Raw genomic sequence first — 13,185 nt, 5'->3', positions numbered from 1 at the left:
CAATGGACAAATAGGAGCCAAACTTACAGTAATGGCACGAGATAAAACTATGGTTGCTAGAGAGCTCAGAACTGCAAAGCAGATGTCTTAGGTCAGGTTCTCAAGATGCAGAGACTGGGACAGGGATTTGGTGAACGTGTTATTGTAAGGGAATACTCTTTAGGACAGACCAAAGAGAAGTGAGATAGGCTGGAGGTTGAAGAAGCCAAGCAAGGATGTAGCCTCAGGTAACATCCAGCCTTGGCCTGAGCCATGGAAGCTGCTAGAGTCTAAACAGCACCATGAGACCAACGGGGCCAGGTGTTTGTAACCCTGTGTCATTGAACATTGGCCACTCAGGTGGTATGATTTTCCAGGTGTCTCCAGATGTGGCTGCTCTTCTCCCTTCAGCCATGGACAGGTCTCTAGACAAAGTGTCAGAGGGAAGCAGTTAACTATAGCGCTTGAAGCAGCTAGGACATAGGTGTGCCAGCCAGCAAAGATCTAGGTGGGGTACCAGCAGCATCTTCTACTGGTCAAAATTATTTTCTTTTATTAACTTTAAGGGATGGATGGAGGGCCACGGTCAGGGATCTCGCTGAAGGGGTCAGATGTCTGTTAGAATGAAACAGAGAGTAGAAGGTGAATAAGGGTAGATGGTGGCTATGAGGAAGCCCAGGAAGATGATGATATGCTTAGGCTGTGCATGCTAGCTATTGTCAAAGAGCCATGCAGGCAGATCTGTGGGCTGTAAAGGCCACGAATGGGGAGAGAGAGTCATAGCCATAGCTGTCAATTTTGTGATGTTTTATTTTGAATTGTCTCTCTTCTCCAGTCTGCAGGGAGGCATCTGTGGGAGATGTTGTGTTTCTAGTGGACACCAGCCTCAACACCCAGGATATACGCAGTGTGCGGAACTTCTTGTACATCATGGTAAACAGCTTCAATGTCAGCAAAGACAGCATCCGCGTGGGGCTGGCTCAGTATGGTGATGTGCCCCGGTCTGAATTCCTGCTTTCTACCTACCCCCGCAAAGGTGATGTGTTGAAACACATTCAAAAACTTCAGCCTAAATCTGGGGGCCACAAGATGGGCCTGGCTCTGCAGTTTCTTCTAGATCACCACTTCCAGGCAACAGCAGGGAGTCGGGCCAGCCAGGGTGTGCCTCAGATGGCCATGGTGATCAGCAACAGCCCAGCTGAGGATCCTGTGCAGGAAGCTGCCAAGGCATTGAAGAGGGCAGGCGTACTACTTTATACCGTTGGTGTCAAAGATGCAGTTTTGGCGGAGCTCAAGGAGATCGCCAGCAGTCCTGCGGAGAAGTTCACCTCTTTTGTTCCCAACTTCCCTGATCTGGGCAGTCATGCTCAGAAGCTGCGGCAACAGGTCTGTGATACTTTGGCAAAGGCAGCTCAACCTGTTGACAGTGTCTTTCCAGGTACAGAAACTTTCTCCTTCTTGTTTCTGATCTAGAAGTTACAGAGCTCAAAGCTTTATCTCTTATCCATCGCTCCCATTGTCCTTCTTATTTTCCCTATGTGTATGTTGGATTTTAATATCACAGTGTCCCCAAACTATCTGTACTCTCTGCTCCCCTTCAATCATTGACCAGAAACTCACCAACTTCTAAAATAAATCTTGTGGGCATATGCTGGTAGCGTAAGTCCATTTTTGAAGGAAGAATATTGGTTCCCAGACTGATATTATTCCTAGATTAATTTATCCATGTTGCCTGGATGAGGGGCAGAAGAGGAGAGAGGGGCAGTAGATCTAGATCCTCTGCGTAGCTTGCTTATTTTACTGCCAATGTGTTGGTATAATATATTGGTTATTATGAGGATGAATTTAGGGAAAAGTAAGGTCTGGGTTCAAATTCCAGTTCTCTACTTTTTAACTGTGTCAATTTGAACAAGTTACTTTCTCTCAATCTAAATTTTCCTAGGATGGTAGTATCTGCCTCAGAAAGTTGTTGAAAGCATTAAATAAAACTATACAGGTCAAGTACTTATCACAGTGCTCAGCTCATCAGAGGTGATAGCATTATGGTTATTATCTGTGAAGATATAACTCTCATTAGCTTTGTACTTCTGTTGGTGGTGATGGGGCAGAGACTTACAGAAATCCTTAATGAGTTAATTACTTAATTCTATGAGAAAAAACTTTGAGCTGAGAAAGAGGAGCTTCGTAGTGGTTTTCATCAAAATGCTCAAGAAAATAGAGCAAATAATAACTTATTCATTATTTTGGTATTTCTACATAAGGTAGGTAAATTGGAAGAAGTGCTAAAACTTTTCACCCATTTGATGCTGCAGCAGTTTGGTGGTGGTATCGCATCTGTACAACCAAATTATATACCTTGCTTTTGTGTGTCACTTCAGGGTTTACACAAAAGGTTTATATACTTAGTAATATTAAATACCATATGCTTGGTAATATATAGTTTGCCAAACTTGCTTAAATTGCCCATCTGACTGGTAGATACATACATAAGGCAATTCTTTGTTAGACTCATGGGGATGTGTGTGATGCACAGGATAATTATTATTTACTTTTATATAGATATCTAAGGCAACTGACATTATTATTTACATTTTTCAAGCGAGGAAACAGGTCAAAGGTAATATAACTGGATTTGATCCCAGGTTTTTAAGAGCAGATCCATTCTAATAGGCCAGGTGTTGTAGATTGTGTCCCTCAGAAGCAGAGCTTGAGGCAAGGATTTGGATATACATTATTTATTATGGAAGAGCTCCCAATGGGTTGGTAAAGATGTGGGGGATACAGGACGGAGAGGTAGAGGAAAGAAAGGAAGAATGAAATCTTAGGCAAAAGTTCCACAGAGGGTAGTTTTAGCATTATCCTACAGGAGAACTCAGGAATATAAATTATGCTGGCAGCTAGGCTTTCATAAATTGTGGGCAAAGCAGCTCCAGTAGCTGAAGAGAAGTCCTCCAAGGAACAGTGTACAGAAATGGTAATAAGGAATTCAAAAGGACCTGGGGAGAGTCTACAGTAGACTATCTTATTTTATCCTCAAAACTACTCTTGAGAGTGTGAGTGATGGTATAAAATTTCAGTGCTGCAAAGAAGAAAATTGAGTCCCAAAAAGATGAGTGATAAATAGGTCACAGGGCTCCTAAATGATGGAGCTACTATGACATGTATCATGGAATACAGGATATATTCCAGCTTTCTGACTTGTTGGTACCAGCATACTTATAGAGATGAAGTTTATTAGCACTAGAAAGAGGACAACCCCTTTCTAAGAATGCTGCTACATTTATAGAAGGGTTTTTCTTAATGAGATTGAAGGGATTGTCCAAACGGGTTTCAAGATCGGAAGTATCAATAGAACAGGACAGAAGCCTCAGATGATGGAATAGAGGGAAGAAAAAGCACAGGGAGGTTGTCACTCCTCTAAGCACTGTCATTTAGGGTGTATAGTCCACAGAGTATAGTCTAACTGGCACTGCTCTCCTTTCTGTACACCATTCAGCTCCATTGGTTCTCAGCATTTTGAGTGAGACCCACAGACTCCATGCCTTTTGTTCTTTTTCTTGCAGCTTGCAGAGAGGCAGCTCTGGCAGACATTGTCTTCCTAGTAGATAGCTCAACCAGCATTGGGCCCCAGAACTTCCAGAAAGTGAAGAACTTCCTTTACTCTGTCATCTTGGGGCTTGACATCAGCAGTGACCAGGTCCGAGTGGGACTTGCTCAGTATAATGACAACATCTACCCAGCCTTTCATCTGAACCAGTACCCTCTGAAGAGTGTGGTCCTGGAGCAGATTCAGAATCTTCCCTACCGTACAGGAGACACAAACACAGGGAGTGCCCTGGAGTTTATCAGGATGCACTACTTGACAGAGGCAGCTGGCAGCCGGGCCAAGGACAGTGTTCCTCAGATAGTTATCCTGGTGACAGATGGGGAGTCAAATGATGAAGTCCAGGAGGCAGCCAACAAGTTAAAAGAAGATGGAGTTGTTGTGTATGTAGTAGGGGTCAATGTCCAGGATGTCCAGGAACTGCAAAAAATAGCCAGCGAGCCATTTGAGAAGTTTCTCTTCAACATCGAAAACTTCAACATCCTTCAGGATTTCTCAGGAGGCATTCTTCAGACTCTGTGCTCAGCAGTAGAGGGTAAGATAAAAGGTAAGAAGCTTCATCAAAACCCTACATTTCCAATCAGAGCACTTAATTATTAATGAGCCAGAATGCACTGAGTGTAGTAGGAAGGCAGGAGAAGGAGCTGGTTGCCATCACTGGAGAACCTGAGGGGACTTCCTAGGTGAAGGAACATTGGTGCTGGGAGTTGAAGAATGAATACTTCTTGTGGGACATCCTGCCCTGTTGTTCAAAGGAAGACCAGAAGATCTATGTTTTTTATCCTGCTTGTGTCACTGTTTAGTTATGTGAGCATGGACAAGCAGCTTCATTCCTTCACATTAATGTTCTTATCTGTACAATGAAGATAATAGCACTTGCCTAGTAGGATACTTTATGGGGTTTAAGTCAGATAATGTGTATAAAAATTACTAGCACAAAATAACTGCTCCATATATGTCCATTTTCCTTGCCTCTTCCATTGGTGGAAGAAGAATAGGCAAGAGTTGCTTTAGTCTAATAAGGCAGACAACAAAAGCAGTAGGATGTAAGGGGGAGAGAGTCTTGTGATAGGAGGTGGAAATACAAAATGGACACCATTATATAAATATAGTACCTCTCTCTCTTCTGTATCCATGAGATCTTGATTTTTTAAAATTTATTTATTTATTAGAGACCCACACAGAGAGAGGCAGAGACATAGGCAGAGGGAGAAGCAGGCTCCATGCAGGGAGTCCGATGAGGGACTTGGTCTCCAGGATTATGCCCTGGGCTGAAGGGAGGTGCTAAACCACTGAGCCACCCAGGCATCCCATGAGATCTTGATTTGATTTACTTTCTCCTCTATGTCTTTTCCTTCTTTCTCCTCTCTTTGATTCCAGAATTCACTCAAGCTTATGCAGATGTGGTCTTTCTTGCTGACACCTCACAGAATACATCACAGGCCAGTTTCCAGTGGATGCAGAATTTCATCTCCAGAGTGGTTGGCCTGCTGGATGTTGGCAGGGACAAGTACCAGATTGGTCTGGCTCAGTATGGTGGTCAAGGTCATACTGAATTTTTGCTCAATACCTACCATACCCGGGATGAGATGATTGCTCACATCCGTGAGCACTTTTTGCTCCGGGGTGGCTCCAGGAGGATGGGCAAAGCTCTGCGATACCTTCATCAGACCTTCTTCCAGGAGGCAGCAGGAAGCCGGTTTCTCCAGGGCATTCCCCAATATGCAGTGGTCATGACCTCAGGCAAATCTGAAGATGAGGTCTGGGATGCTGCACAAACACTGAGGGAGAAAGGAGTGAAAGTCATGTCTGTGGGTGTACAGGACTTTGACAGGAAAGAACTGGAGGGGATGGCAACTCCACCCCTTATATACGAGATGCAAGGAGAAGATGGAGTCAGACAGTTGATGCAGGATGTGAGTGTGGTTATCCAAGGGACTGGGAAGCCTCAATTCGGGATTGCGTCTGAGAAGGAGACTCGAGTAGGTAAGGTTTGGTGCCTATGTGTGTGAGCCACTGAGAGGCCTCAGAAACTCTGGAGAAAAAGCTGAGAAGGGGGGCATTCTGGATTTCTCGATAATGAGATACTAGCACCAGTGGATGGGGAAGAAGAGGCAAAATTGGGCTTCCTCAAGCACACACATTATATTAATTAACTATGGTCACAGTGATGCTGCATAAGAAACCATCCGAAAAGTCAGGGGCTGAAAAGAATCATTTATTTTCACTGATCTGCTGGAATCAGCTGATCTTTTTGGGCTCAATGGAATGGTTTTGCTGATCTTGCCTTGGCTTATCCACAGATTTGAGCTTTGGCTAAAGGTTGGTTGATCTACATTTTGCTCTGCTCCATAGCGCTTATCTTCCTCCTGGGATTATTAGGCTAGTCTGGGCACATTATACATATCCCCATGGGAATTGCAGAGGTGCAAGAGAGAAAATCTAATTACATAAGCACTTTTAAGGCCTCTCCTTCATCATCTGCTAACATCCCATTGGCCAAGTAAGTCATATAGTCATGTCATCATCAATGGAGTAAGAAAGTATAGTCTTCCCATGGAAGTGAGATGTAGGGAGTGAATGTTTCTGAGCAATAATTCAAGTTACCATATGCCTTCTCCAGGAGAAGGGGTATTCAGGCTTCTCTCCAGAGAAGCTGGTGTTCAAAATGCTTAAGGGAGGTGCTATTAACATTTTGAGTAAGATGATTTGTAGTGTAGGATTGTACAGTGCATTGTCAGGGTCTGGCATTCCTGGTTTCTGCCAGTGGCATCCCCCATGACAATTCAAAACACTGCCATATATTTCAAAATGTCCCCTGGGGATGAGAACCATTGAGCCTTATCTTCTATGAAGTCCTTTTATACATTCTAACTATTAGCCAAGCTGAACTACTCACCATTTGCTATATATGTGTCATGCTTTCCTACCACTGTCTCTGCCCTTGAATACACTGTACTATTAGCCTGGAATGGCTACAGGTAAAACTTTGTCCTTCAGTTGTTAAGTTATCCTCTTGACAGTGCTTATGGTTGATCCTCACAACAGAAGTGATATATCCCTCCTTTCTCTGAACTATTATAGCTCTGCCCAGACCTCTCAACATGTAGAGCTTGAAAGTCCTCGGAATTTTATAGTCAGAAGAGACATACACATGTGAGACAAGATGAGGAAAATCCAAGCAGAGATCCTAAGGAACTAAGAGGCATCTTACAGACACTACATTAAGTAGAAGTAGACTAGAAGGAAAGTGTAATGGAGAATCTGACCCAGAAGGAATTGTGTTGGCCCCTCCACTCAATAATGGGTATGATCTTAATATATAGGGGAAATGCTCTTCTTGGTAAGAGGAAGAGCATGAGAAAGGGTGTGGAAGTGGGAATGGGCTGGATAAATATGGAATAAAGTGACAAAATGGAGCCAATTGGAGGAGGGAGAGGGTTTGGAGGTAGTAAGAGATGAGATCGGACGAGGTAGGATGAATCCCAGGATCCCAAAGGCACTGGGAAGTAACTATAGGCTTTTAAGCAGGAAAAAATGACATCACTAAAGTGGTCTTTAAGGAAGGCTTCCGGGGCAGGCTGAATTCTACATGACACCTCAGACTGAGAAGGATTTTAAGGCTGAACCGTAACCTATTCCCATTGGAAGGATGCCTGGGTCTAGACCAATGGTGGCTCTGATAGTGAGGAAAGGGGATGAACCCTAAAGACAACTTGTAAGGAGAATACAATTGATCCTTGAACAACTCAGGGGTTAGGGGCACTTACCCCAGCCCCCACAGTTGAAAAACTCCATATGAATTTTGGCTCCCCAAAACTTAACTAGTAATAGCCTCCTGTTGACCAGAAAACTTACAGATAGCCTAAACAGTGAATTAACAATTTTTTGTGTTATATGTATCATATACTGTATTCTTCAATAAAGTTAGCTAGAGAGGAAAAAAATGTTAAAAAATCATACAGATGAGAAAATATATTTATAGTACTGTACATATATTTACTGAAAATGTGGCCACCTGTGAGTGCACTGGCCTCTGAGGGGCAAGGGCACTACCATGGAAATGGGCCTGTCAGAGACCCCAGTGAGTGGACAACCAAGTGGGAGTGTGTTGGTGTACCAGGGGCTCATGGGTTCCTGTGCAGTGCCATCTCTGCCCTCTGAACATATTTCTCTGCTTCAGCCCAGCTCCTGCCCCAGACCTGGCACTTTACCCAACCACCCCATGGACTCACAGGGCAACCTGCAGCCCTGCCCAGTCCCAGGGCCCCTGGTAGCCTGGGTGGGCCTCCCTCATACTCAGAGGCTAGCAGGTACCTTTTATTGTGTCTTTTAGAGACTTGGGTGGGCAGCTGTAAATAAATGCCTGTGGTTTTTGGTGTTAGCTCTTAAAAAGAAAGAAAATTCACGTATGTAAGAGGAACAGCGCAGGGCAAACCCATGTTGATCAAGGGTCAACTGTAATAACATGTGGTATAAGCAGGTGAAGGAAGGAAGAAGTCGGAGATTCTTGGAGTTTCTATAGGAAGTGTTTTAGACTTGGCAAAATCAGAGGCAACACTCTTTTTAAAACTAGGATTGTTTTTGGTTCTTTATAAGAAATTACAGGACATCGAGAGGCCAAAGATAAGTCATAAGGTGATTCTGTTGCCTCTCTAAACTTTATTTGACAGGACTCAGCTGTTGCTACCTTGGCTTTAGCCTTCTGCATGTTTGGGTCTGCACTAGGGAGATTTCTGTTTTTATGTGTCAAAAGAGATTTGGACCTCTTTGGTATGTGGACTCAGTGGGTTTCTCTATGTTAAGCACTGCCCTAAACTTGGAAGGGAGTTCATGCAGTGATAGCTCTATTCTCCCATTTGAGGCAGGTTCAAGCCAAGGTTCTTTTATAGGAGAATTAAAAAGCCAGTTATCCCAATTTGTGGGCAAAGATTTTTTTCACAGGACCTTGCAACATCTCATGTTGCCTCTGTTGAAGTGACATGAGATTTATCAGAGAAAGATGCACAAGTTAATAGTCACAATTTCTTATTTGCATCTTTATCAAGAGGAAAAATTATTAAACCAAGGATATGTTAGGCCTATAATAGAGAATTTGACTCAATGTTTCCTGAAACTAGAAAAATTAAGAACAAAACCTAGTCAAGCCAGACTCAGATGCTTCTAAAGGACTTTGATGAATTGAAAAAATGATCTGAAAGCACTTTCTTGTGGATATTCAAATGTTTACATATTTTACAAGTGATGTAAATACTCTTTCCAGTGAAAAATTTTGTGATAAATATGAAACCTGTGATCTTTGACCATCATGCCAAATACCGGTCATAAAGGCTTCCACTAAATTTAAAAACTCATTAATATAAGTTAGTATAACATATTTATTAGAATTTGTAATATGAAATATATTAGTACACTATATAAAAATATAGCATAATACATTAGTGAAAATATAGCATAATACAAAAGGAATATTGTCTTTATTATTCTGTTCTCATGCTTAGCCCTTCTTTCTGTTTTTGTTTATAGCATGTCCAATGGCCATCCCAGCTGATGTAGTCTTCCTTGTTGAGGAATTCAGCAGGGACAAGCAATGGAATTTCCAACAAGTTATCGACTTCTTAAAGACCACCGTCAGCTCTCTAAATGTTCATCCTGATGGTGTGAGAATTGGCTTGGTCTTTTACAGTGAGGAACCACGACTGGAGTTTTCACTGGACACATTTCAGACCCCAGCCAAAATGTTGGAGCATTTGGACAAATTAACCTACCGGAGAAGAAGTGGAAGGACCAAGACTGGTGCTGCCTTGGATTTCCTGAGAAATGAGGTTTTTGTTGAGGAGAGGGGCAGCCGATCCAAGCAGGGTGTGCTGCAGATGGCCGTGGTCATCACAGAAGGTTTCTCCCAAGACCAGTTGTCTGAGCCAGCTTCTCTCCTCCGTAGGGCAGGGGTTACCATCTATGCGGTAGGCACCCACCGTGCCTCAGAGAGTAAAGACCTGGAAAATATAGCATCATATCCTCCTTGGAAGCATGTCATCTCACTGGAGTCCTTTCTACAACTCTCTGTTGTGGGAAGCAAGATTAAGAACCAACTCTGCCCTGAGACTGTGGACACAAGTGTTTCCATTTCTGGGATGGGCCAGGCCCCGCAAGAAGGTAGGTGGACCTTTTCCAAATTTGATCTTTTTAAAAAAAATCTTTACTTTACTTGTTCCATATACCCACCTCCTATACTCCTCAACCAAGGAAAGATTTTGGAGTCAACTGATTTAAAAACAGGAACAGAATAGTTATAAAATCTTTGTTTTGTTTTGATTCCTTTTCCTCATTCCTTTTATCAATTTCATGAAAATATATGTATATTTGCTGTAGAAGCAAATCTAGGGATCTAGTATGGATTTACTAAATCCGAAGCTCCTTGAGTAGAAAATGACTTCTAAAAAGATAAAAACATTCCTGAAATTAAAAATTTTGACTTCTTATATTTCTTATATTCCCTGTATGAGTGAAACCATATGATGACTGTCCTTCTCCAATTGACTTACTTCACTCAGCATAAGAAATAGTGGAAGGGATTATAAGGGAAAGGAGGGAAAATGAGTGAGAAAAATTAGAGAGGGTAACAAAACTTGAGAGACTCCTAACTCTGGGAACAAGCAAAGGGTAGTGGAAGGGGAGGCGGGCAGGGGGATGGGGTAACTGGGTGATGGGCACTGAGGAAGGCAGTTGATGGGATGAGCATTGGGTGTTATACTATGTGTTGGCAAATCAAACATCAATAAAATTTTTTTTACTCCAAATATAAATGAACATTAATTTGCTAATCTTTTGTGTAGAGCCAAGGCTTTTTTGAATATGAGCCCTGCTGATTGGAGTTCTGTATATTTTCTTCATCAATCATCCAATAGTATAGTTTCTAGAATTTCTAGCTTCAGTTTCTTTAAAGTGGGAAGAAAACTTAGCCACTTTTGAGGGGTGCCTGGGTGGCTCAGTGGTTGACCTTTGGCTCAGGTCATGATCCCGGGGTCCTGGGATCGAGTCCTGCATCAGGCTCCCTGCAGGGTGCCTGCTTCTGTCTCTGCCTATGTTTCTGCCTCTCTCTGTCTCTCATGAATAAATAAATAAAATCTAAAAAAAAAAAAAAAGAAAGAAAGAAAAAGAAAACAGCTATTTTTGAAACAATCTTCGTATGGAATCCTTATTTTTATGGTCTCAAAAATTCAATTTTTGTAGTGCTATCTGATACACTAACAGTTTCCTTTAAAACAATTTACCTTTATTGGGTCTTTTCTAAGGAGTTACTTTGATTTCATAGACATAATAAACCCCTTTTATTCACACTCATATCCTATTGATTTGCACAATATTTGATTTATTGTATAATTGTAGTAACAAAACTACCATAAATAGGCTGAGGACAAACCTATGTTGCTCTTGGTTAGACTTACTCTTTGTTGACCTTACAATTAAAGTCAGTTATTTTACCAGTAAAAATGGGTGTATTTGGAAATAGCAGAGAACTGCAATTCAGATAGGCAAGCTATAGCAACAACAGTAGGCAAGCTCAACAAACAAAGGAGAGGAATATTATTTTATTGAGAAGGAAGAAATTGGGAGGGATTATTTTGAATGAAAGTCCATTGGAAAAATTCAAGAGTTACAGAGTGATGGTGGTTTCTCATTGGCTGAATTGCTGGGGTAGTTGATTTCTTGTAGGAGATGCATTATTCATTTTTTTTTTCCTATTGGGGCTATAATTGATTCTTTTCTGCTGAGGATTCTTCTGTTGGGGCCTGACATGGACAAGTGGTAGGGCATGAGAATTTTTCTTTCTGTTCTCCTGTCTCCATTTTAGAGAGGTTTCCCTTTATTAATTTTCACATCTTTCACTGAGTGAAGCAGAACTGTGTAGTGTTGCCCTTGGGGTCTTCCAGGGGGAGGGCACTCAGCGTATTGTGGGAACATCACTCATGTGTTATTGATGTGAGGGGAGAAAGTCAATTATCTGGTGAGCCACTTAAGAGGAAGTTGATTAGGAGAGCTCCTACTGTGTATTCGGTTTCAAAAAAATACCAGAGAAAACATAGCAGTTAAGTATATGCATCTTGAGTCAAACTGCCTGAATTTTAAATCCATAATTTTCCACTTACTGGCTATCATAAGTATCTTTGTGTCTGTCTGTTCATATGTCTATTTTTGTCCACCCGTGCTAATATTTCTGAGATTCAAATCAGAATAATAGAAAGAAGTTGACTACTTGAAATGTAGATAATTAGCTTAAAATTCAAAAGGCTGTGATTATGTCTTCAGGGGAAAATCACTGAGCCTTTTTTTTTTTAAACAATCATTAAACAATCTTGCAATTTCTTCATTATTTGTGCTGAGGTCTAGAGATTTAAAATATTTAAATTAATTCCCATCTTTTGTTTTGGCCTGTATTTTTTTGTCCCTTTCTCCGTCCTAGGAATGAGAAACAAAATCATTAAATACGAATTTCATTTCATTGTGCACCCCCTACCTATAATCTGTAGGGAGGAAGGAAAGAGAAGTCTCCTTTTCTCTTCTTCTAATTCACAGACAAGGGCTGAGAGTTGGCTTTGTTCCCAGACTACATAGCCGCTAAAAAGAAACCTGGAATCAGGAAAATCAACTCCAAGTCTAGAGTGGTTAGAGGTAAAAGGAAGTTGGGGCAGTTTTATCAGAAATTTGTCCTGGATGACTACAAGATCATAATATCTACCATTTATTGGTCATCAGCTACGTGTCACATACTCTGCTAAGCACTTTGTGTGTGTAATAGATATGGATGCATAGCAGCATCCAGACTATAAAAATTATTCTCTCTGTTCCCTTCTGCCTCAAACTTCCATCTGCCAAGATTGTCCTGAATGTATATTGCCAGAGAGTCTTTAGGGCTCTAGGATCCTTTGGACATTGCAAAGGCCCTGGGCTGCAGAGGAGCCACTTTGGACCACTGCTGCATGGAACTGGCTCCAGAGATGCCTCTTCCTGCCCAAAAGTCTTTTTCTCAGACTCAGGCCAGCCATCTACCTGTCATCAGTGGGTGCTGGCTTCCGGCAAGATCTGAATTTCTGCCTTCTTTTTCTATAACTTCTCCTTGAGTCTCCAAGTATTCAATAAACACTTTACCAGAGAGATGGATAACTATTCTCCACACTCTTCCAAGTCACACCTCCTTCCCGTGCCTGCCCTGCCAGTATAGGATTGCCAGATACAATGCAGGATGCCTGGTTACAATAGAATTTCATTCAGAAAAAAAATACTTTTTTAAAATATAACTATGTCCCACATATCACATGGACCAAGGTTCTCCTAAATGAAAGGCCTGAGCAAGGGAGCCCATCTGCCTCCTCAGACCACTTCCTTTCAGCCAGAAAACACGAAAAGGCTCTCCATTCTCCCTGGGATGAGGAGTCTAGAGATTAGAAACATAAGGCTGGACCACATTTTCTGAGGGGTGCAAGGAGAAAATTATACGTCATTTTTTTTTTTTTTTTTAGGAATCTGCTATGTGGCAGTGGGTGATCTTAATTATTAATTTTTAATACTCAGCTCTTCTATTTTTCTATGATCTTATTTAG

At 41.7% G+C, this 13,185-nt stretch overlaps 1 protein-coding gene across 1 annotated transcript in view; it reads left to right on the top strand.

Annotated features, from left to right (window-relative positions):
* LOC144293916 (collagen alpha-4(VI) chain-like) overlaps window positions 1-13,185 on the top strand; it is a 101,744-nt gene that overhangs the window by 13,392 nt on the left and 75,167 nt on the right. The window contains exons 3-6 of the mRNA XM_077865240.1: window positions 815-1,417; window positions 3,543-4,130; window positions 4,964-5,569; window positions 9,110-9,739. Of these exons, the coding sequence (XP_077721366.1) occupies window positions 815-1,417; window positions 3,543-4,130; window positions 4,964-5,569; window positions 9,110-9,739 (2,427 nt within the window). The remainder of the gene's footprint in view (window positions 1-814; window positions 1,418-3,542; window positions 4,131-4,963; window positions 5,570-9,109; window positions 9,740-13,185) is intronic.

The sequence above is a fragment of the Canis aureus genome, chromosome 22, assembly GCF_053574225.1.
Source record: "Canis aureus isolate CA01 chromosome 22, VMU_Caureus_v.1.0, whole genome shotgun sequence".
Classification (NCBI taxonomy): domain Eukaryota; kingdom Metazoa; phylum Chordata; class Mammalia; order Carnivora; family Canidae; genus Canis; species Canis aureus.
This window is presented reverse-complemented; position numbering and strand designations above follow the sequence as displayed.